Source organism: Cherax quadricarinatus, chromosome 43, assembly GCF_038502225.1.
Source record: "Cherax quadricarinatus isolate ZL_2023a chromosome 43, ASM3850222v1, whole genome shotgun sequence".
NCBI classification, from domain to species: domain Eukaryota; kingdom Metazoa; phylum Arthropoda; class Malacostraca; order Decapoda; family Parastacidae; genus Cherax; species Cherax quadricarinatus.
The window spans coordinates 25062375-25088552 of record NC_091334.1 but is presented as its reverse complement, the minus strand read 5'-3'; the positions used below and the strand labels follow the sequence as shown (position 1 = coordinate 25088552).

The 26178-nt window shown below is 39.3% G+C and overlaps 1 protein-coding gene across 5 annotated transcripts; it reads left to right on the top strand.

Moving 5' to 3' along the window:
• The first annotated feature begins 35 nt into the window (after positions 1-35).
• LOC128706100 (zinc finger protein 84-like) lies at positions 36-26178 on the top strand. 5 transcript variants are annotated; one of them, XM_070093749.1, is made up of 3 exons: positions 36-213; positions 11262-11328; positions 22736-26178. In XM_070093749.1, exon 3 carries the CDS (start codon positions 23134-23136, stop codon positions 24100-24102), a length of 969 nt encoding a protein of 322 aa, XP_069949850.1. In that variant the 5' UTR covers positions 36-213; positions 11262-11328; positions 22736-23133; the 3' UTR covers positions 24103-26178. The 5 variants fall into 5 exon arrangements, with proteins under 5 accessions (XP_069949850.1, XP_069949847.1, XP_069949848.1 ...); XM_070093746.1 differs by lacking the exon at positions 11262-11328 and adding an exon at positions 6323-6414; XM_070093747.1 differs by lacking the exon at positions 11262-11328 and adding an exon at positions 6300-6414.

Sequence of the window (26178 nt, the reverse complement as noted above, 5' to 3'; positions counted from 1 at the left end):
AGGCGAGAGTTTAAGGTGTCCCTTAACAACCACAACAGCCGCCATCTTGCCTTCAAAACTTCCTTCAGAAAAACTCCTTCAAAAAAACTCCTTATTTCGCCTTCCTTCCGCCATCCTCAGTGCCCAAAATACACCTGTAGGGGAGGGGCTGTGTCACCCCTGCGGGTTTACCGCTGCTGCGTCGCTATAATTACCGCGGCAGTGTAATTACTGGTGAGTTAAACAACAGTGACTCGTCTTAATCTTTTTAATTGTGGTAATTAATGTTAATTATTTCTGCCTTATTATTATAATCCAGGTGAAGGTTCTTGATCCGAGGAACTGGAGACAGTGAAGTGATGTTCTTGATCCAAGGAACTGGAGACTAAATATAATCAGTTTAAGGAAGTATACCTGGAGTATATCTGGAGTGTACCACAGAGTATACCTGGAGTATACCTGGAGTATACCTGGAGTATACATAGAGTATACCTGGAGTATACCTAGAGTATACCTGGAGTATACATAGAGTATACTTGGAGTATACATAGAGTATACTTGGAGTATACATAGAGTATACTTGGAGTATACATAGAGTATACTTGGAGTATACATAGAGTATACTTGGAGTATACATAGAGTATACTTGGAGTATACATAGAGTATACTTGGAGTATACATAGAGTATACTTGGAGTATACATAGAGTATACTTGGAGTATACATAGAGTATACTTGGAGTATACATAGAGTATACTTGGAGTATATCTGGAGTGTACCTAGAGTATACCTGGAGTATACCTAGAGTATACCTGGAGTATACCTAGAGTATACCTGGAGTATACATAGAGTATACTTGGAGTATACATAGAGTATACTTGGAGTATACATAGAGTATACTTGGAGTATATCTGGAGTGTACCTAGAGTATACCTAGAGTATACCTGGAGTATACCTAGAGTATACCTGGAGTATACCTAGAGTATACCTGGAGTATACATAGAGTATACTTGGAGTATACATAGAGTATACTTGGAGTATACATAGAGTATACTTGGAGTATACATAGAGTATACTTGGAGTATACATAGAGTATACCTGGAGTATACATAGAGTATACCTGGAGTATACATAGGGTATACTTGGAGTATACATACCTGGAGTTTACCTGGAGAGAGTTCCGGGGGTCAACGCCCCCGCGGCCCGGTCTGTGACCAGGCCTCCTGGTGGATCAGAGCCTGATCAACCAGGCTGTTGCTGCTGGCTACACGCAAACCAACGTACGAGCCACAGCCCGGCTGATCAGGAACTGACTTTAGGTGCTTGTCCAGTGCCAGCTTGAAGACTGCCAGGGGTCTGTTGGTAATCCCCCTTATGTGTGCTGGGAGGCAGTTGAACAGTCTCGGGCCCCTGACACTTATTGTATGGTCTCTTTAACGTGCTAGTGACACCCCTGCTTTTCATTGGGGGGATGTTGCATCGTCTGCCAAGTCTTTTGCTTTCGTAGTGAGTGATTTTCGTGTGCAAGTTCGGTACTAGTCCCTCTAGGATTTTCCAGGTGTATATAATCATGTATCTCTCCCGCCTGCATTCCAAGGAATACAGGTTTAGGAACCTCAAGCACTCCCAGTAATTGAGGTGTTTTATCTCCGTTATGCGCGCCGTGAAAGTTCTCTGTACATTTTCTAGGTCAGCAATTTCACCTGCCTTGAAAGGTGCTGTTAGTGTGCAGCAATATTCCAGCCTAGATAGAAGTATACTTGGAGTATACATAGAGTATACTTGGAGTATACATAGAGTATACCTGGAGTATACATAGAGTATACCTGGAGTGTACATAGAGTATACCTGGAGTGTACATAGAGTATACCTGGAGTATACATAGAGTATACCTGGAGTATACATAGAGTATACCTGGAGTATACATAGAGTATACTTGGAGTATACATAGAGTATACCTGGAGTATACATAGAGTATGCCTGATAAACAGATCACCTATCACAAAACTCACAGAGGGAAAATTCTTAGGAATCCACCTTGATAATAGACTCAAATTTCAAACACATATAAAACAAATTTCCAAAAAAAATTCCCAGACCGTAGGCATACTATCGAAGATACGGTACTATGCTCCACAGTCAGCCCTCCTGGCCCTATATCACTCTCTTATTTACCCCTATCTCACCTATGGAATTTGTGCATGGGGCTCAACAACAATAAACATCTCAGACCACTAATTACCCAACAAAAGGCTGCAGTCAGAATAACAAATTCCCACTACAGGCAGCACACTCCACCAATATTCAAAACTCTAAACCTACTCACCATACAAAACATCCATACTTATTACTGCACCTACTACATACATAGAACACTTAACTCTGACATAAACCCTCCCCTCAAACATCTTGCAAACCTCAACAGAACACTTGACCATAACACAAGGCACAGATCACTCTTTGATGTTCCTCGTATTCATCTCACACTATGTAAAAACTCAATGCACATAAAAGGCCCTAAAATCTGGAACTCATTACCTGTGAATATAAAAGAAACATTGTCTGTTTATAAATTCAAGTCTCTTCTCAAAGATCACTTACTCACCCACAACTAAATAAATGCTGAATAATTGTATCTCATAAATGTCTAACCTGTGACCCAATCAAACTTTGTTATTTTTAATTACATTACCTAACAGAATACAGTGGACCCCCGGTTAACGATTTTAATCCGTGCAAGAGGGCTCATCGTTATGCGAAATAATCGTTATGCGAATGAATTTTCCCCATAAGAAATAATGGAAATAAAATTAATCCGTGCAAGACGCCCAAAAGTATGAAAAAAAATTTTTTTTACCACATGAAATGTTAATTTTAATACACACAAACTGAAAAAGGCATGCACAATTAAATGACACTTACTTTTATTGAAGATCTGGTGATGATTGATGGGATGGGAGGAGGGGAGAGCATTATCTTCTTACTGTTTAGAAGGGGAATCCCCTTCCATTAGGACTTGAGGTAGTAAGTCCTTTTCTGGGGTTACTTCCCTTCTTTTTTTAATGCCACTAGGGCCAGCTTCAGAGTCACTGGACTTCTTTCGCACAAGATATCTGTCCATAGTGGCCTGTACCTCTCGTTCCTTTATGACTTGCCTAAAGTGTTTCACAACATTGTCAGTGTAATAATCACCAGCACGGCTTGCAATAGCTGTGTGAGGGTGATTTTCATCCATGAAGGTTTGCACTTCAAGCCACTTAGCACAGATTTCCTTTATCTTTGTAGTAGGCAACTTCTTCAATTTCTCTCTCCCCTCCTCTGAACCAGTTTCCCCAGGTCTGGCCTCTCGCTCTTGAAGTTGATCTATCAGCTCATCAGTGGTTAGTTCTTCATTGTCCTCCTCCACCAACTCTTCCACATCCTCCCCACTAACCTCCAACCCCAAGGACTTTCCCAATGCCACAATGGATTCCTCAACTGGCACAGGATTCTCAGGGTTAGCCTGAAACCCTTCAAAATCCCTTTGGTCTACACATTCTGGCCACAGTTTCTTCCAAGCAGAGTTCAAGGTCCTCTTAGTCACTTCCTCCCAAGCCTTACCTATAAGGTTTACACAATTGAGGATATTAAAGTGATCTCTCCAAAACTCTCTTAGAGTCAGTTGAGTTTCTGAGGTCATTACAAAGCACCTTTCAAACAGAGCTTTTGTGTACAGTTTCTTGAAGTTTGCAATAACCTGCTGGTCCATGGGCTGCAGGAGAGGCGTGGTATTAGTAGGCAAAAACTTCACCTTAATGAAGCTCATGTCCCCATAAAGTCGCTCTGCCACGTCTGTAGGATGACCAGGGGCATTGTCTAACACCAGGAGGCACTTAAGTTCTAATTTCTTTTCAGTTAGGTAATTTTTCACATTGGGGGCAAATGCATGGTGTAACCAGTTATAGAAAAATTCCCTAGTGACCCATGCCTTACTGTTTGCCCTCCACAGCACACACAAATTATCCTTGAGGACATTCTTTTGCCTGAACGCTCTGGGAGTTTCAGAGTGATACACTAATAAAGGCTTCACTTTGCAATCACCAGTAGCATTGGCACACATCAACAAAGTAAGCCTGTCTTTCATAGGCTTATGTCCTGGGAGTGCCTTTTCCTCCTGAGTAATGTAGGTCCTGCTTGGCATTTTCTTCCAGAACAGGCCTGTTTCATCACAATTAAACACTTGTTCAGGTTTCAGTCCTTCAGTTTCTATGTACTCCTTGAATTCCTGCACATATTTTTCAGCCGCTTTGTGGTCCGAACTGGCAGCCTCACCATGCCTTATCACACTATGGATGCCACTACGCTTCTTAAATCTCTCAAACCAACCTTTGCTGGCCTTAAATTCACTCACATCATCACTAGTTGCAGGCATTTTTTTAATTAAATCCTCATGCAACTTCCTAGCCTTTTCACATATGATCGCTTGAGAGATGCTATCTCCTGCTAGCTGTTTTTCATTTATCCACACCAATAAGAGTCTCTCAACATCTTCCATCACTTGCGATCTTTGTTTCGAAAACACAGTTGAACCTTTGGCAAGAACAGCTTCCTTGATTGTCTTTCTGGTGCCCACAATAGTAGCGATGGTTGATTGGGGTTTCTTGTACAGCTTGACTAGGTCGGCTATACGCACTCCACTTTCATACTTATCAATTATCTCTTTCTTCATTTCTATAGTAATTCTTACCCTTTGAGGTGTAGGGTTGGCACTAGAAGCTTTCTTGGGGCCCATGGTCACTTATTTTCCAGAAACAGCACCGAAAATACTGTAATAATACGAAATATTCCGAGTGTATGCTTGGATGTTACCGCGGAGGCTGGCTGGTAAACAATGGGACGGCCGGCACATGTGAGGCTGGCTGAGGGCACATTGGACGCGTCTCGGACGAAAATCGGTAAGCGGGTTTTTAATCGGTATGCGCGGCAAAAATTTTGCGATAAAAGTAATCGGTATGCGGAAAAATCGCTATGTGATGCCATCGTTATGCGGGGGTCCACTGTACTCCATTCTACTGAATGTTCAGCAACACAGTAAATAACAATATAACCTGTCTTTGTAATACTCATTTGTGCTTAATTGTTATTTGTTTACTATAATGTTTATCACTGAGTATATCATTGCTTAGTTAATCTTAAGTTAATTTTCAGCCTGCCCATAATGTTCTACATACAAGGAACTTTGCCATGTTATACTTAACCTCTGTATTTCTTTGTACTTCTGTGTATCATGTCCAAATTAATAATAAATAAATAAATAAATACCTGGAGTATACAGAGTATACCTGGAGTATACATAGCATATTCCTGGAGTATACATAGCATATACCTGGAGTATACATATCATATACCTGGAGTATACATAGCATATACCTGGAGTATACATAGCATATACCTGGAGTATACATAGCATATACCTGGAGTATACATATCATATACCTAGAGTATACATAGCATATGCTCAGAGTGTACCTGGAGTATACATAGCATATACCTGGAGTACACATAGCATATACCTAGAGTATACATACAGTATACCTGAAGTACACATAGAGTATACCTGGAGTATACATAGAATACATGTGGACTATGCATAGATTATCTGGAGTATATGTAGCATATACCTGGAGTATACATCGAGTATACCTGGAGTATGTATAGAGTATACCTGTGGTTTGTACATTAGACTACATGTGGCCAGCAGCAACAGTCTGGTTGATCAGGTCCTGATCCACCAGGAGGCCTGGTCATGGACCAGTATATCTGGCTCATTGGAGCAGCTCTGTGATTCTTCACCTTGGCTTGTACAGGAAGTGTCTCTCTAGTTTACATCTTCTCTTCCATTATCTTAGGATAATATGCCTTGATCATACCTCAAGTGCCACACAGTTAGTTCTTTCTAGGCAAAAGTTTGGATCCATCTTGCTTAGAATATCTTCCCAGCTTGTTTTATTTAGAACATTATAATCAATACAGGAGGGCCCCAGTTTACGGCATTCCAATAATGTTGACATTTCAAATTATGACCAAAACTCGCTGTATGGCTCCCCCTCCACCTGATTTTCTGATACAGTCACCGCGCCCCGCCCGGTTTGTGTACATTCTCCGTGAGCTCTGTGAGCACTGCGTCTCTCCATTATATCTGGAAATTTTCCAAAATTTCAAGTGTTTTTAAAGTTATTTCATGTTTTATGTATACTATTATAATTATACTTATATGTACCTGTACCTAAATAAGCTTTCACACTGTGGTGGCGTACAGGTACACACCGTGCTGGCATACAGGTACACACTGTGCTGGCGTACAGGTACACACCGTGCTGGCGTACAGGTACACACCGTGCTGGCGTACAGGTACACACCGTGCTGGCGTACAGGTACACACCGTGCTGGCGTACAGGTACACATTAAAGTCACTAAGAGTGTCATTAGTTTTGAGGACACCATATTAATAATGATAATAATACTGTACATAATAATCACTCTGACGTGCATTAAATGTCATACACAGTGGACTCCCGGTTTACGATATTATTTCATTCCAGAAGTATGTTCAGGTGCCAGTACTGACCGAATTTGTTCCCATAAGGAATATTGTGAATTAGATTGGTCTATTTCAGACCCCCAAACATACACATACAAACGCACTGACATAAATACACTTACATAATTGGTTGCATTGGGAGCTGATCGTAAACCGGGGGTCCACTGTATTATGTTAATACGTATAAACATTTTCATTAATCCATCTATGATATTTTTTCAAAATTACATAATAAACATGATACGTAACATATAAACATGATAATTACACCCCACAGTAGAATAAATTAACATAAATATGAGATGTTAGGTGTAGATGAACATGTATGTTAAAGGACCCCAATGGAAATAAGTCACTCTGTCTGACTTTTTTGGGTTATCCTAGGTTCTCTACACATATGCTGCTATGTATGATAATTCTATGTAACTGTATTTGTGTATACCTGAATAAACTTACTTACTTACTTATGAACCGAAACCAGAAGCATTCGACTGCTTGTTTACATTCTCCGCATCTCTCTCCTCTCTCATTTACTCGTTCACTCTCTCACTCTCTTTTATTCATTTTACCTCGTTTACTCACCTCTCACCCTACATTAAGACTACCAATATTTTAAGGTAGGTAATGAATGTACTGTGTATGCATTTTATCACTCTAGGGCACTTTAAATGTCATAGTATATTACGTGTGGGTGGGTTGTCCAGGAGGTCTACCATACCTCCCATACCTGACTTACTACACACAAATACATACTACTCACCTCTCACCCTACATTAAGGCTACAAATATTTTAAGGTAAGTAATGAGTTTACTGTGTGTGTAATTTACTTTTTATTGTTTTTAAGGCTTAGTTTTATTGCTAACTTAATATATGTTAGTGTCAACTTCTTATATGGCATTTATATGCATTTATAAGTCGAAAAAATAGTGTTCTGCCTTCCGGTGGTAGCCCGAAACCTAACCTGCCGTATAAGTGGGGCCCTACTGTATATACTTACTCTCAATATCTGTAATCTTCTCCAGTTTTTATCATTCCATTGTGTCTGCCTGAAGTAAATAATCAAAACTGTGATTCTTCCCTACCAAACCAATTAAAGCCATGCAGCAGGAACTAATAGAATATTCTGTCTCTTGTATTCATTGTCAACTCAATGACCATATGTACAGATTTACTGAATTGTTATTGCCTTATTAATCTTAAGTTTGCCCAAAATTCTCTGCATATAAAGGGGCTTTTCGCACATACACTCAATAGTTATACTCCTTTGTACAAACATGTATCCGGCAGGACGGACTTGAGTCCTGGAGATCTGAAGTACAGTGTCTACACTCTGAAGGATGGATGTTAATGTTGCAGTTTCATAACTGTAGTGTAAAGCACCCCTCTGGCAAGACAGTGATGGAGTGAATGATGATGAAAGTTTTTCTTTTTTGGGCCACCCTGCCTTGGTGGGAATCAGCCAATGTGTTAATAAAAAAAATTATTACTATTATGGTTAAGTTGATCCCACTAGATCTTTATATTATTGAAGTTGACTTTGGTGATGGCAGCCTCATAACTGATCACTTTATACTGGTCAGGAGCCCTGCACATATACATCTGTGTTTATATTATGTTGTGATCTGAGTGTATTGTCTTTGATACTCTTATATTTCCTACCAGGTCATTATTATTAGTGAAGATGAGGTCAAGTGTAGTTTCCAGTCTTGTTGGCTCCACTATTTGTAGCAAAGATTTAATAGCTCGTGTATGTGTGTGTGTGTGTGAATATTCATCTGAGCTGCTGCTGCCTACTGGTGTTATCTCTGCTAAAACATTATTTGCTACATTCCTCCATTTTAGGTGTCTTAAGCTGAAATCCCCCAACAGCAAGATGTTTGGGGCAGGAGTTGGAAGATTTTCCAGACAGTGGTCAGTTTTCAAAAGCTGTTCCTTGAATTGTTGGGAAGTTGCATCCGGAGGCTTGTATACAACCACAATGACGAGGTTTTTGGTTTTCAATCTTTACTGCCAAAACTTCAGCTACATCATTTGTGGTGTTTAGTAATTCTGAGCAAATGAGTGACACTGTGACGTGCCAGCCAACCCCCGCCCCCTTTGTTGCCTGTTTTTTCTGTCACATCTGAATAAGTTATAACCTGGGATCCATATTTCATTGTCAAAGTGATCCTTTATATGGGTCTCTGTGAAAGCCAAAAACATTGCATTTGACTCTGTGAGCAGTCAACTAATGAAAGGTATTTTGTTGTTTGTTGATGGCTTTACACCCTGTGTATTTGAGGAGATAAATGTTATTGTATTGATGGTATGTAGGGAGGCTTTGTTTGCTGGCACTAATATATGTTAAATAACAAAACAAGGCACAATACCGTGACTGGAACGATACACAAATAACCTGCACATAGAAGAGAGGAGCTTATGATGACGTTTTGATCCGACTTGGACCATTTACAAATTCACACTGTGTGACTTTATAAATGGTCCAAGCCAGACCGAAACATTGTCGTAAGCTCCTCTCTTCTATGTGCAGGTTATTTGTGTATTAATATCTGTTCTGGAGTCAAGGCCACTGACTGTGCCTCCACTCCAGTAGTTATGTGAGGTGGTGGTGTATTTCTGTCATTTCCTGCCAGTTCCTTTTTCTTTCTGGCACTAAAAAATCTCTTTCTCTGGAGTGGTTGTGGCTACCCTGGTTGTTCCCCAAGGTCTGTGTGATCTGTATCTTCTGGTCCCCTTTAAATGGTGTGCCTGACAGTATGTGTTGTAACTTTGTCTTTCAAATTCAAATTCTTTATTTCAGCATGATAATGTTTGTGCAGAGATGGGTGACATTTAAGTGTACATGCAGAAATCACCTTAGTGTGCAGAGTATTTCAGGCAAATTTAAGACTATTGTAAGACTAAAAAGGCAATAATTAGTTGATTCATATGTATATGGTGTCGAGTGGTTGAATTGTCTAGCATAACATGTTTTGAGAGCATTCAATATATTTAATGGTTGTGAGAATTACACATCATGAGAATAAGAATACAGTGGACCCCCGATTAACGATATTTTTTCATTCCAGAAGTATGTTCAGGTGCCAGTACTGATCGAATTTGTTCCCATAAGGAATATTGTGAAGTAGATTAGTCCATTTCAGACCCCCAAACATACACGTACAAACGCACTTACATAAATACACTTGCATAATTGGTCGCATTGGGAGGTGATCGTTAAGCGGGGGTCCACTGTAAATTGTTTTCAAAAGTATATTTTTATCATATTTAATTGTTGTTGGGCTATGTTAGTGAAAGAAGGTGCTTTTTTATGGTAGTTTTGAAAATGCTGGCAGAGAGAGAGTGGCACTGGAGATTTCTGGCAGGGAGTTCCAGATTTTGGGTCCTTTTATACACATTGAGTTTTTACAAAGATTAAGCCAGACACTGGGTATGTCATAGTGATTTTTGTGCCTAGTATATGTCTATGGGTTCTGTTGCAACTGTCAAGGAAGTGCTTCAGGTCAGGATTAATATTAGAAATCATTGTTCTGTATGTGAAGGATGCACAGTAGTAAGAATGAATGTTTTGTATGGTAAGTAGATTTAGGTGTTAGAAGAGTGGGAGGGGGTTGTCTAGCAGTGGACTGTGAGCATTTGTACTGCAGCCTTTTGTTGAGTTATTATTGGCTTAAAGTGATCTGCTGATGTGGATCCCCAGGCACAAATAGCATAAGTGAGTTAGTGGTAGATCAGTGAATAGTATAATGTCAGTAGTGCTGTTTGGAGAGGATTCCAACTGTTTTGGACACTTTTTGTGTTATGTGTTGGATATGGGTGTTGAATTTCAAGTTGCTGTCAAGGTGCAGACCCAGAAGTTTTTCTTCATTATGTTTAGCAATAAGAGTATTTAATAAGAGTATTTAATTGGACATCACTTGCTCTGTTGCCAAACATAACGTAGAAGGTTTTGTCAATATTAAGTGAGAGTTTATTGGTGGTCATCCAGGTTGATATTTTTAAGAGTTCTTCATTAACAATGTTGTCAAGGGAATTTAGATTTGGATGGAAGATGACCAAAGTTACTGTGAGACATAGAAGATTGTTGATGTATAAGGAGAAATGTAAAGGGCCAAAGACATTTCCCTGTGGAATTGCTGTGTCAAAGAATCTTGATGAGGTTGTACCCTTGATAGAGGCATATTGGTGTCTGTTGGTAAGGTAAGACTATATATATATGCAAGTACATACACGATTTCTTGTATTGTAATGATCAAATTTGAGGTGTAGGATGGTGTGGTCTGATGTATCAAAAGCTTTCCTAAGGTCAGTGAAGAGGCCTAGTGGATAGCCATTATTTTCCAGAGCTGTATAAAGGAAGTCTAGCATTTTTATGATTGCTTCATTTGTTCTTTTATTTTCTCTCAGGCCAGACTGGCATTAGTTGAGTGTATTGTGTCACGCCAGAAAAGGGTATAATCTCCTGTGTATTAATTTTTCAAAACTTTTGGATAATGTTAAGTTAGATATTGGTCTTCACTTATTTACATCAGTTGGGTCCTCACCTTTGTGTATTGGAGTAACTCTTACTATCTTGAGTATTGTCGGGAAAGTGTTGGTTTCTTGTGATTTGTTAAATAATATTGTAATGATGGGTGAAAAGAGCTGCTCTTATGAACAGCAGTGGTGGAACTTAGTCTACGTTTCTTGGCTTGCTTTTCAGTGACTTAATAATGAGTGTGACCTCAGTGGGCTCAGTTGGTGCAAGATGGAGGGAAGCTTCCAACAAGGTAATCAATCACTCAAGTATTAGCGCTGGCAATATTATTCACTAGACTTGATCCTGTGGTAGAGAAGAAACAATTTAACTTGTTGGTTATATGTAAAGGCTGGAGGTCCAGTTCATTGAGTTTAGTTAAGACATATTACCTCTTGTTTCACTGAACCTGCTACAATATTACACTTGTTGGGACTTCCTTATTAGTTTAGTAAGAACCGACATATAGTTTTTGGTAAGTTCTTTAGTTATTAACCCTTTCAGGGTCCGTCCCGTAGATCTATGGCTTTACGTTCAGGGTCCAAACCATAGATCTACGCCATGAGCTCAGCTCACTCTGATAAACTGTGAGTGGTAAATTTGGGCCTAGATATAAGAGAATACATCTATGTGGTATGTGTGCACCACATAAAACAAATCCTGCAGCACACAGTGTATAATGAGAGAAAAAACTGAGACCGTGATTTTCGATTAAAACAGCGACTTTGCAGTGTTTTTTATATGTTTTTTATAGTTGTATTTGCGATTTCTTGGTCTCATTTGATAGAATGGAAGACATATTACAGAAATAGAGATGATTTTGATTGGTTTTAGCACTGGAAATGGCTTGAAACTGAGCTCAAAGTAGTGGAAATGTTAAATTTTTGCCGATATTCAAGAGTAAACAAACGACCTCACACGTCTAATACACGTCAGCTGGTGGGTCTAATATACATTCACAAATATGGTGATGATATTTATACAATTATTACAATATTGCATAACAGTAAATCTTCTATTTTTTGTTGTGAATAAAAATTCATTATGTGAATATAAAATAAAAATGGAATTTATTTGTAAAGCCTCAAAATGTAGCTGATGAACAGAGGAAATGTTAGTTTAGTGCCAGGAATACCTACATTGTTTATTCTGGACCCTATTTTGAAATTGGAATATTTTGAATTTTGTGTTAAATTGGCCAAATTACCAATTTCCGATCACTTTATTTTGTAGTTGAAACAGTTGACCTGGCGATTTCTTGTGCTCAATCGATAGAATAGAAGTAATACTAGTGAAATAGCTAAGAATTTGGTCGACTGGAATAATGTAATTGGCCTAAAATGGGAGTCAAAGTTGGCAAAATCGCTGATTCGTAAATATCTCTGACACATCAAAATTCGCGAGAGCATAATTTCGTCAATTTTCCATCAAATTTTATACTTTTTGTTTTATTACCTTCAGAAAAAGATTCTCTACCATTTCATAAGACAAAATAATTTTTTTTTTTTAAATTCTTGGACACTGGGGCACCACTTCAGGTTTTGGCCTGGGACCCTGAAAGGGTTAAGCCGAGTCTATATTGTTTTTCATAATGATGTTTGTCATCAATGGATCTAAGGACGGTGTTTGTTAGTCATGGGCAACTTAGTCTCTTAGTAGTGACCTGCTTAGTTTATATAGGACGATGTTTCTTGTACAGACTTTGTATTTTTGTAAATTTTTAAGCCATTCAACAGTGGCCTTGTCATTGTTAAATTCTGTGTTGCAGTCAATGTAAGTTAGTGATGTAGCGAAGTTATTTATGATGTCTCATTATGGAGACAAAGATGTCTTACTATATTTAAGTGGTAGTTTATAAATGTTTGTTATGAGGAAGACGAGGTAGTGATCGGTAGTATTATCTGTGATTATCACAGCTTAGAGAGGATCAAGGTAATATATTGATCCATATATGATCAATTTTGATTGTAATCATCTCAGTTAACCTTGTTAGTTTAGTTATAGTTGGTATGAGCAATGTATTGTTCATACTATTAATGAAGACAGTTATGTACTGGTGGTTCCTTAGTTATGTCAAGGTTAATGTTGAAGTTACCAGCAGGTAATGTTTGTGTGCTTAGGTCAAGGTTAATGTTGAAGTTACCAGCACGTAATGTTTGTGTGTTAGGTCAAGGTTAATGTTAAAGTTACCAGCAGGTAATGTTTGTGTGCTTAGTTAGGTCAAGGTTAATGTTGAAGTTACCAGCAGGTAATGTTTGTATGCTTAGTTAGGTCAAGGTTAATGTTGAAGTTACCAGCAGGTAATGTTTGTATGCTTAGTTAGGTCAAGGTTAATGTTGAAGTTACCAGCAGGTAATGTTTGTGTGCTTAATTAAGTTAATGTTGAAGTTACCAGCAGGTAATGTTTGTATGCTTAGTTAGGTCAAGGTTAATGTTGAAGTTACCAGCAGGTAATGTTCGTGTGCTTAGTTAAGTTAATGTTGAAGTTACCAGCAGGTAGCAGGTAATATTTGTGTGCTCAAGTTATGGTTAATGTTAAAGTTACCAGCAGGTAGCAGGTAATGTTTGTTTAGTTGTTTGTTAAGTTTTTTAAGTTGTCACTAAAGTGTGATAATAATAATAAAAAAAATATATATTTTTTTTTTATTATCACACTGGCCGATTCCCACCAAGGCAGGGTGGCCCGAAAAAGAAAAACTTTCACCATCATTCACTCCATCACTGTCTTGCCAGAAGGGTGCTTTACACTACAGTTTTTAAACTGCAACATTAACACCCCTCCTTCAGAGTGCAGGCACTGTAGTTCCCATCTCCAGGACTCAAGTCCGGCCTGCCGGTTTCCCTGAACCCCTTCATAAATGTTACTTTGCTCACACTCCAACAGCACGTCAAGTATTAAAATCCATTCGTCACCATTCACTCCTATCAAACACGCTCACGCATGCCTGCTGGAAGTCCAAGCCCCTCGCACACAAAACCTCCTTTACCCCCTCCCTCCAACCTTTCCTAGGCCGACCCCTACCCCGCCTTCCTTCCACTACAGACTGATACACTCTTGAAGTCATTCTGTTTCGCTCCATTCTCTCTACATGTCCGAACCACCTCAACAACCCTTCCTCAGCCCTCTGGACAACAGTTTTGGTAATCCCGCACCTCCTCCTAACTTCCAAACTACGAATTCTCTGCATTATATTCACACCACACATTGCCCTCAGACATGACATCTCCACTGCCTCCAGCCTTCTCCTCGCTGCAACATTCATCACCCATGCTTCACACCCATATAAGAGTGTTGGTAAAACTATACTCTCATACATTCCCCTCTTTGCCTCCAAGGACAAAGTTCTTTGTCTCCACAGACTCCTAAGTGCACCACTCACCCTTTTCCCCTCATCAATTCTATGATTCACCTCATCCTTCATAGACCCATCCGCTGACACGTCCACTCCCAAATATCTGAATACATTCACCTCCTCCATACTCTCTCCCTCCAATCTGATATCCAATCTTTCATCACCTAATATTTTTGTTATCCTCATAACCTTACTCTTTCCTGTATTCACTTTTAATTTTCTTCTTTTGCACACCCTACCAAATTCATCCACCAATCTCTGCAACTTCTCTTCAGAATCTCCCAAGAGCACAGTGTCATCAGCAAAGAGCAACTGTGACAACTCCCACTTTATGTGTGGTTCTTTATCTTTTAACTCCACGCCTCGTGTCAAGACCCTCACATTTACTTCTCTTACAACCCCATCTATAAATATATTAAACAACCACGGTGACATCACACATCCTTGTCTAAGGCCTACTTTTACTGGGAAATAATTTCCCTCTTTCCTACATACTCTAACTTGAGCCTCACTATCCTCGTAAAAACTCTTCACTGCTTTCAGTAACCTACCTCCTACACCATACTTTAATTCTTTCAATAATAACTCTACCATACACTTTACCAGGTATACTCAACAGACTTATCCCCCTATAATTTTTGCACTCTCTTTTGTCCCCTTTCTTTGCCTTTATACAAAGGAACTATGCATGCTCTCTGCCAATCCTTAGGTACCTTACCCTCTTCCATACATTTATTAAATAATTGCACCAACCACTCCAAAACTATATCCCCACCTGCTTTTAACATTTCTATCTTTATCCCATCAATCCCGGCTGCCTTACCCCCTTTCATTTTACCTACTGCCTCACGAACTTCCCCCACACTCACAACTGGCTCTTCCTCACTCCTACAAGATGTTATTCCTCCTTGCCCTATACACGAAATCACAGCTTCCCTATCTTCATCAACATTTAACAATTCCTCAAAATATTCCCTCCATCTTCCCAATACCTCTAACTCTCCATTTAATAACTCTCCTCTCCTATTTTTAACTGACAAATCCATTTGTTCTCTAGGCTTCCTTAACTTGTTAATCTCACTCCAAAACATTTTCTTATTTTCAACAAAATTTATTGATAACATCTCACCCACTCTCTCATTTGCTCTCTTTTTACATTGCTTCACCACTCTCTTAACCTCTCTCTTTTTCTCCATATACTATATATATATATATATATATATATATATATATATATATATATATATATATATATATTATATATATATATATATTTATATGCATATATACATGTGTATATTATATATCTATATATATATGTGTGTATATTATATATATATATATATATATATATATATATATATATATATATATATATATATATGTATATATATATATATATATATATATATATATATATATACACACTGTATATATATACAGTGGACCCCCGCATAGCGACCTTAATCCGTGCAAGAGGGCTGGCTGTTATGCGAAATGTTCGCTATGTGAATGAATTTTCCCCATAAGAAATAATGGAAATAAAATTAATCCGTGCAAGACACCCAAAAGTATGAAAAAAAATTTTTTTTACCACAAAAAAATGTTAATTTTAGTACACACAAACTGAAAAAGGCATGCACAATTACATGACACTTACTTTTATTGAAGATCTGGTGATGATTGATGGGATGGGAGGAGGGGAGAGAGAGTGTTAGTGTTTAGAAGGGGAATCCCCTTCCATTAAGACTTGAGGAGGCAAGTCCTTTTCTGGGGTTACTTCCCTTCTTCTTTTAATGCCACTAGGACCAGCTTCAGAGTCACTGGACTTCTTTCGCACAACATATCTGTCCATAGTGGCCTGTACCTCTCGTTCCTTTATGATTTGTCTAAAGTGGTTCACAACACTGTCATTGTAACAGTCACCAGCACGGCTTGCAATAGCTGTGTGAGGGTGATTTTCATCAAAAAAGGTTTGCACTTCAAGCCATTTTGCACACATTTCCTTAATCTTTGAAGTAGGCAATTCCTTCAATTTCTCTCTCCCCTCCTTTGAACCAGTTTCCCCAGGTCTGGCCTCTTGCTCTTGAAGTTGATCTATCAGCTCATCAGTGGTTAGTTCTTCATTGTCCTCCTCCACCAACTCTTCCACATCCTCCCCACTAACCTCCAACCCCAAGGACTTCCCCAATGCCACAATTGATTCCTCAACTGGTATACTCCTCTCAGGGTTAGCCTCAAACCCTTCAAAATCCCTTTTGTCTACACATTCTGGCCACAGTTTCTTCCAAGCAGAGTTCAAGGTTCTCTTAGTCACTCCCTCCCAAGCCTTACCTATAAGGTTTACACAATTGAGGATATTAAAGTGATCCTTCCAAAACTCTTTTAGAGTCAATCGAGTGTCTGTGGTCACTTCAAAGCACTTTTGAAACAGAGCTTTTGTGTACAGTTTCTTGAAGTTGGAAATGACCTGCTGGTCCATGGGCTGCAGGAGAGGAGTGGTATTAGGAGGCAAAAACTTCACCTTAATGAAGCTCATGTCCCCATAAAGTCGCTCTGCCACGTCTGTAGGATGACCAGGGGCATTGTCTAACACCAGGAGGCACTTAAGGTCTAATTTCTTTTCAGTTAGGTAATCTTTCACATTGGGGGCAAATGCATGGTGTAACCAGTTATAGAAAAATTCCCTAGTGACCCATGCCTTACTGTTTGCCCTCCACAGCACACACAAATTATCCTTGAGGACATTCTTTTGCCTGAACGCTCTGGGAGTTTCAGAGTGATACACTAATAAAGGCTTAACTTTGCAATCACCACTAGCATTGGCACACATCAACAAAGTAAGCCTGTCTTTCATAGGCTTATGTCCTGGGAGTGCCTTTTCCTCCTGAGTAATGTAGGTCCTGCTTGGCATTTTCTTCCAGAACAGGCCTGTTTCATCACAATTAAACACTTGTTCAGGTTTCAGTCCTTCAGTTTCTATGTACTCCTTGAATTCATGCACATATTTTTCAGCCGCTTTGTGGTCCGAACTGGCAGCCTCACCATGCCGTATCACACTATGTATGCCACTACGCTTCTTAAATCTCTCAAACCAACCTTTGCTGGCCTTAAATTCACTCACATCATCACTAGTTGCAGGCCTTTTTTTAATTAAATCCTCATGCAACTTCCTAGCCTTTTCACATATGATCGCTTGAGAGACGCTATCTCCTGCTAGCTGTTTTTCATTTATCCACACCAATAAGAGTCTCTCAACATCTTCCATCACTTGCGATCTTTGTTTCGAAAACACAGTTAAACCTTTGGCAAGAACAGCTTCCTTGATTGCCGTTTTCTTGCCCACAATAGAAGAGATGGTTGATTTGGGTTTCTTGTACAACCTGACCAGGTCGGTGATACGCACTCCACTTTCATACTTATCAATGATCTCTTTCTTCATTTCAATAGGAATCCTAACCCTTATTGCTGTAGGGTTGGAACTAGAAGCTTTCTTGGGGCCCATGGTCACTTATTTTCCAGAAACAGCACCGAAAACACTGTAATAATACGAAATATTCCGAGTGTATGCTTGGATGTTACCGCGGAGGCTGGCTGGTAAACAATGGCACAGGCGGCACATGTGAGGCTGGCTGAGGGCGCACATTGGACGCGTCTCGGACGAAGGCCGCTGAGTGGGTTTTTGTCCACTATGCGGGGCAAAATTTTAGCGATCAAAGCGTCCGCTATGCGGATTGTCCGCTATGCAAGGCGTCCGTTATGCGGGGGTCCACTGTATATACAGTGGACCCCCGGTTAACGAACTTTTTTCATTCCAGTAGTATGTTCAGGTGCCAGTACTGACTGAATGTTTTCCCATAAGGAATATTGTGAAGTAGATTAGTCAATTTCAGACCCTCAAACATACACGTACAAACGCACTTACATAAATACACTTACATAATTGGTCGCATTTGGAGGTGATCGTTATGCGGGGGTCCACTGTATATACGTATATATATATATATATATATATATATATATATATATATATATATATATATATACAGTGGACCCCCGCTTAACGATCACCTCCAAATGCGACCAATTATGTAAGTGTATTTATGTAAGTGCGTTTGTACGTGTATGTTAGGGGGTCTGAAATGGACTAATCTACTTCACAATATTCCTTATGGGAAAAAATTCGGTCAGTACTGGCACCTGAACATACTACTGGAATGAAAAAAGTTCGTTAACCGGGGGTCCACTGTATATATACATGTATATATATATATATATATACATGTATATATATATATACAGTGGACCCTCGAGTTTCGGCAGCCTCGACTTTCGTGAAATTCGACCTTTGGTGAGTTTTTTTTTTTTTTTTTGGAAAAATTTGGCCTTGAGTTTCGTGAAAAAACTTGTTTCAGCGACCGTCCGGTACCTGTCCGCCCGTCACCGCGCACACAAAGCCAGTCTCCCACGCCATTCTCGCTCAGTGTGCCATTGTTTACCAACATATGATCATCACCCCGCAGGTTCACACAATACATTTCATAATCATTGTTTTTTGTGCTTGCAACTGCTAAATAAGTTATCATGGACCCAAGGAAAGCTAGCGCAAGCCCTTTGGTAAATAAAGTGAGTGACAGGGATGTGGAAAAGTTGGTGGAGGACCACAGGGAAGAGCTAACCACTGACGAGCTGCAAGAGCTTCAACTGGAGCAGCATCAGACCACAGCTGAGGAACTTGCTTCAGAGGAGAAGGAAGAGGGAGTGGATGAGGTGCCTTCTTCAGTGATTAAGGACATGTGTGGAATGTAGAATGAGTTGCAAAGTTTTGTTGAAAAGTATCACCCTGACCAAGCTGAAACAAGCCGTATCTGCAACATGTACAATGACAGTGTTGTGTCCCTCTTCAGGGAAATCTTAAAGAAATGCCAGAAAAAGACCTCTCTGGATAGATATTTTGCGTGCCAGGGGTCCAGTGACTCTCAAGTTGTTCTCAGTGGCATTAAAAGAAGAAGGGAAGTAACTCCAGATAAGGACTTGCTACCTAAAGTCCTAATGGAAGGAGGTTCTCCTTCCAAACAATAGTGTACACCTTCCTCCTGTCACCTCCTCCCGTCTTCCATCCACCCAGAAGTTTTCAGTAAAGGTAAGTGTAATGTTATTATTATTTATTTTAAATGCATGTACTTGATTTCTGATTGTTTTCATTATGTAAATCTTTATTTAATTTGAAAAAAAATATTTTATTTTAATATTTTTGGGTGTCTGGAATAGATTAATTTTATTTCCATTATTTCTTATGGGGAAAATGGTTTCGAGTTTCGTGAATTTCGACCTTCGGCGGGCTCTCTGGAACGGATTAATCAATTAATCAATTAATTATTTAATATATGTGTAATATATTTTATTGTGAGCATCATTATTGTCTAGTATACATGTAACATACTCTAGTTCTTCCAGACCTAAGTTACCTTTTATTTATTTATTTATTTATTTATTTAGAAATTTTAGCATACATACAGAGGTACAAAAAAAATACAGGTAAGAGCAGCATGCTAAAGCCACTTATATGCATAGCATTACGGGCTGGCTTAAAATTAACTTAAGATTAACTAAGCAATGATGAAATCAGTGATAAGACATTATTGTAAACAGATAACTATAAAGCACAAATGAGTATTACAAAACTCAAGAAATCGTAATGACACGATTGCAAATAAACCATACCCCCGGCCGGGATTGAACCCGCGGTCATAGAGTCTCAAAACTCCAGCCCGTCGCGTTAGCCACTATTGTGGCTAGCTGGTCTAGTGGCTAACGCGACGGGCTGGAGTTTTGAGACTCTATGACCGCGGGTTCAATCCCGGCCGGGGGTATGGAGTATTACAAAGACAGGTCATATGGTTGCATTGCTGTTCATTCAGTAGAATGGAGTATTCTGTTAGGTAGTGTATTTAAAAAAAATAACAAAGTTAGGTTTAACATTTGTGTGATATAATTGTGAGTAACATATAGGATATACAATTTATAAGGTTCAGTTATTCAGTATTTATTTGGTTTTGAGTGAGTAAGTGAACTTTGAGAAGAGACTTGAATTTATAAACAGGTAGTGTTTCTTTTATATTTACAGGTAATGAATTCCAGATTTTAGGGCCTTTTATGTGCATTGAGTTTTTGCATAGTGTGAGATGAACACGAGGAACATCAAAGAGTGATCTGTGCCTTGTGTTATGGTCATGTGTTCTGTTGAGGTTGGCAAGGAGATGTTTGAGGGGAGGGTTAATATCAGATTAAGTGTTCTATGTATGTAATAGGTGCAATAATAAGTATGGATGTTTTGTATGGTGAGTAGGTTGAGTGTTTTGAATATTGGTGGAGTGTGTTGCCTGTAGTGAGAATTTGTTATCATTCTAACTGCAGCCTTTTGTTGGGTAATTAGTGGTCTGAGATGGTTAATTGTTGTTGAGCCCCATGCACAAATTCCATAGGTGAGATAGGGGTAAATAAGAGAGTGATATAGGGCCAGGAGGGCTGACTGTGGAACATAGTACCGTATCTTCGATAGTATGCCTACAGTCTTGGAAATTTTCTTAGAAATTTGTTGTATATGTGTATGAAATTTGAGTCTATTATCGAGGTGGATTCCTAAGAATTTTCCCTCTGTTAGCTTTGTGATAGGTGATCCGTTTATCGTTATGTTAAGCAGTACATCTGTAGCTCTGTTACCAAACTGAATGAAGTAGGTTTTGTCAATGTTTAGTGTAAGTTTGTTAGTCCTCATCCAGGTAGATATTTTCTGTAATTCGGTGTACATTATTGGCTAGCGTGACTGGGCTCGGGTGAGAGAAGACGTATGTAGTGTCATCTGCAAAAAGTGTGGGTTTGAGTAATTGCGAAGCATTTGGTAGGTCATTTATGTATAGGAGAAAGAGAAGAGGGCCAAGGACACTTCCCTGTGGGACACCAACTGTAATTGGTTGTGCGGAAGAGCTTGCCCCATTTGCGTACACATATTGGCTTCTGTTGCTGTGGTAAGACTTGAGGTAGTTGAGGGAGTGCCCTCTAATACCATAGTGTGACAATTTTACATGGAGCAAGTCATGGTCAACTGTGTCAAAAGCTTTATGTAAGTCAATGAAGATCCCCAGTGGGACTTCTTTTTTCTCTATTGCAGTGTATATATGTTCTAGCATGTGTATAATAGCATCATTAGTATTTTTATTAGCCCTGAATCCAAATTGGCAGGGGTTGAGAATGTTTTGGGAGATGAGGTAGGAGTAGATTCGTTTATGAATTAATTTTTCGAAGATTTTTGAGAGAGGGTGTAAATTGGATATTGGCCTATAGTTATTCAACTCTGTTTGGTCTCCTCCTTTATGGATCGGGGTGACCCTTGCTATTTTGAGAACTGTATGGAAGGTGGAGGATTCAATGGATTTGTTAAAGAGTGTTGCAATGATTGGTGATAGTACTTGTGACGCTTTTTTGTATATAAAGGGTGGTAAGGTATTTAAATCTCCTGCCTTGTTTTTCAGTGCGTTGATAATAAGGGAGACTTCGTATGGGTTAGTCGGAGCTAGGAACAGTGTGTTCAGGTAGTTGCCAGTGAGGTAGTCATTTGGTGGGGTATCTGAGCTTGGGATTTTATTGGCAAGGTTTTGACCTATAGTGGAGAAGAAATCATTGAGTCTGTTTGCTGTTTCTGTTGGTGGGAGTTGGGGTTCATCTGATTTTGCTAATTTTATTTCGCTATGTCGTGATATCTTTTTTGTTCCCAGAATTTCTGATAGGGTCTTCCAGGTCTTTTTTATATCACCTCGTAAGTTGGATAATCTGTTCTCATAATACAATTTTTTTGCCCTTCTTATCAGGCTGGTTAGGATTGACGAGTAATGTTTTGTTTGGACTCTGGTTATGTGACCCATTCTGTACTGTTTTTCATGTCGGTGTTTTGTATTTATGGATTTGAGAATGCTGGGTGTTAGCCAGGGACTGTTCAGTCTCTTAGCTGTCATCTGTTTAGTTTTTTTAGGGCACTGCTTGTTATAGAGGTATTGGGTCTTTTTTAGAAAATTATTAAAACATTCGTCAATATCTGTATAGATTAATCAATTAATCAATTAATCAATTGATCAAGATGCTCTCTATAACTGAGGGAGTTGCCATGGCCAACATGTAATGATGTACATTTGTGTACAAACCGTGTATCATATGCAAATTGATAGATTTATTTATTGATAGATTAAGGGTTGCCCAGGTGTTTTAAATTGCATTCTGTTGCAGCTTATTTGTATATTTTCCCTTTTGCAGCTGTGGTGTCAGCTACTGGTGGTGTCAACTACTGGTCATGTCAAATACTGGTGTCAGCAGGTGGTAGTGTCAGCAGGTGGTAGTGTCAGCAGCTGGTGGTGTCATAGACTTCAGCCACAAGTGCCATACACAATCATTAAGTGTGGGAAGTTACTGCTGGTATATGGTGTCAGAAATTGGTGTCACACATCACTGTGTCAACAAGTGCCATAGTGTCATTTACAGGCTGGCCTGGGGGTCACCTTTTCCTTATTGCTCCACTGTTCAACCAGGCTGTTGCTGTTAGCACCCCATATTGCACATATAACAGCTCAGCATGAATCACAGAGTATAACCCAACATGAGTATTTAGAGCTTCAATAAAAGGTATTTCCCATCAGTCCTGTCTAACATAAAAGATGAAGGTGAGTGTAGATAAACATTTCCAATGTTTGGAGTGTTTAAAACTCTTCAAAAATAGACGTGGACTCACCAAGCACATGAGAGTACATTCAACAGAGAGACCATACCAATGTTTGGAGTGTTTTAAGGGGTTTAAAGAGAAATTATTCCTAACTGAGCACATGCGCAGTCACACAGGAGAGAAGCCATATGTGTGTCCCGTATGTCTCAAAGCATTTTCACGAAAATCAACACTAAAACATCACACGCGAGTTCACACCGATGATAAACCACACCAGTGTACTGAATGTCCAAAGAAATTCTCATTCAGGTTTACTCTGATAGAACACATGCGAATCCACACTGGGGAGAAGCCATACCAGTGTCCTGAGTGTTTGAAAAAGTTCCAGCAACGAGCGCATTTAAAGGAACACAAGCGGATCCACACTGGAGAGAAACCTCATCAATGTTCTCAGTGTCTTAAACAGTTCTCCTGGAAGTCATCTCTGTGGCATCACATGAGAGCTCATGCTGGAACAAAACCACATCAGTGTCCTCAGTGTCAGAGAGAATTTGCCTCTAAGTCACATTTGACAGACCACATGAGGACTCACACAGGAGAGAGACCATACAGGTGTTCAATCTGTCTGAAAGACTTTACTCGCAGATATTCTCTGACTCTCCACATGCAGATCCACACTGGGGAAAAACCATTCCAGTGCCCAGACTGTCTTAAAGAATTCTCAAAAAAACCATATCTGACTGACCACATGAAGACTCACACTGAGGTCAAACCATACCAGTGTTCAACGTGTCTCAAGGAATTTAGACGCAAATCACACATTATAAATCACATGAGGACTCACTCTGGCACTAAGAGGTACCATTGTTCAGAGTGCCAGGAGGACTTTCCTAAGAAAGCTTACCTGACGGAACACATGAACGTTCATGCAGAACACAAACAAATGATTGCTTGTAGCATGTGACATGTTGAGAGCGAGGTTCCCTGATGCTGCTGTAGGGCTCTTGATTCAGGGAATTGAAGCTGTCCCTTCCCTTGGATCAAACTCAGTTACCTCCTTTTCAATGGCTGCTTTACGACCCCTATGAGTACAATGCTTCCCCGTGTATGTACTGCTCAACTCTGGTGTGAGAGAGTGACACTAAACACAAGTCAACATCCTGAAATAACTCGTGTAAATACCTTTGTAAAACTCTCTGGAAAGTTTTGTTTTTGTTAGGCATAAACATAACAAATTTATGTTAGGTAAGAATTGACAACAAACACAGGTATTGCACTTAATATCTGTGCATAATATAACACCTGTGATTGTTAGCTAATATATATTGTATGCTTCTTTGGCCTTAAATAACTAAAATATCAATAATAAAATCTATTAAGCACTAGCATTCAGAGCTTAAAACTATCAGTTTAATTTCTAAACTGGGTATATAAAGTTTATAAAATTTGGTTTTGTTGTCTAGCATAGTGAGTGTATGTTGAAGCCTCATTATAAACACACATTTATTTCATGTCTTTGATACACAAATAACCATGATAATTAACACGTGATCCATCAAGTTATGAGTGCTGGTGACGGGGAGGAAAACTCTTGTAATAATGTTGTTTGAATTACAGACAATATGTTAGGTAAGAGGAAACAAGTGCAACTATTGTGACATTTTATTGTGGCGAAGCTTCGCTCTCCAGGAGCTTTGTCAAGCTGTTACAAACAATACATGGACACAGAGGTGCTCTGCACTACCTGTATATACAGTGGACCCCCAGCATACGATATTAATCCGTTCCTGACAGCTCATCGTATGCCGAAATTATCGTAAGGCGAATTAATTTTCCCCATAAGAAATAATGGAAATCAAATTAATCCGTGCAAGATACCCAAAAGTATGAAAAAACAAAATTTTACCATATGAAATATTAAGTTTAATACACACAAACTGAAGAAGACATGCACAGTTAGTAGTACTCTACTAACAATAGAATACATGACACTTACCTTTAATGAAGATCTGGTGATGATTGATGGGATGGGAGGAGGGGAGAGTGTCGAACTTATTGTTTAGAAGGGGAATCCCCTTCCATTAGGACTTGAGGTATCAAGTCCTTTTCCGGGGTTACTTCCCTTCTTCTTTTAATGCCACTAGGACCAGCTTGAGAGTCACTGGACCTCTGTCGCACAACATATCTGTCCATAGAACTATGTACCTCTCATTCCTTTATGATTTGTCTAAAGTGGTTCACAACATTGTCATTGTAATAGTCACCAGTGCAGCTTGCAATAGCTGTGTCAGGGTGATTTTCATCCATAAAGGTTTGCACTTCAAGCCACTTTGCACACATTTCCTTAATCTCTTTTTTCAATTCCATACTAATTCTCACCCTTTTTACCACAGGGATGGCACTAGAAGCTTTCTTGGGGTCCTTGGAGACTTATTTTGCAGTTACAAGCACTAAAAACACTGGGATAGTGTGAAATGTACTGAATGTATGTGAGATGCGACCGCACTGACTGGCTTGTGAACACTGGCGCTGAGGCCACATGTGGGACGTGTCCCGGACGAATCGTGTGAGGCGAGTTTTTTAACGTGAGGCGAGGCAAAATTTTTGCATTAAAATGTATCGTATGCCGGATTTAACGTAAGGCGATGCCATCGTATGCCGGGGTCCACTGTACCTCTGAAGGTGGAGACACTCAACAAGTGCCTCCACCTTCATGTGTTAACAATGGTTATTTTGACCACTATTGGCAGTGTCATAGTTTGTAATGATTTCTTGAACAATGTTGCAGTGGCAGTACTTGAGCTGCTCTTCTCTAACTCAGTAACTTCCTGTATTTCTACTGTAAGTCAGTAACTTGCTGTATCTTCACCATCTCTGTTGAATCACTCCATAAAACTGAAGATCATTGACATAATAATTAAAACTTTTCAATTTGTATCATTTGTTCATTAGCTACCTCTTATTGTATATATCATTAGCTACCTCTTATTGTATATATCATTAGCTACCTCTTATTGTATATATCATTAGCTACCTCTTA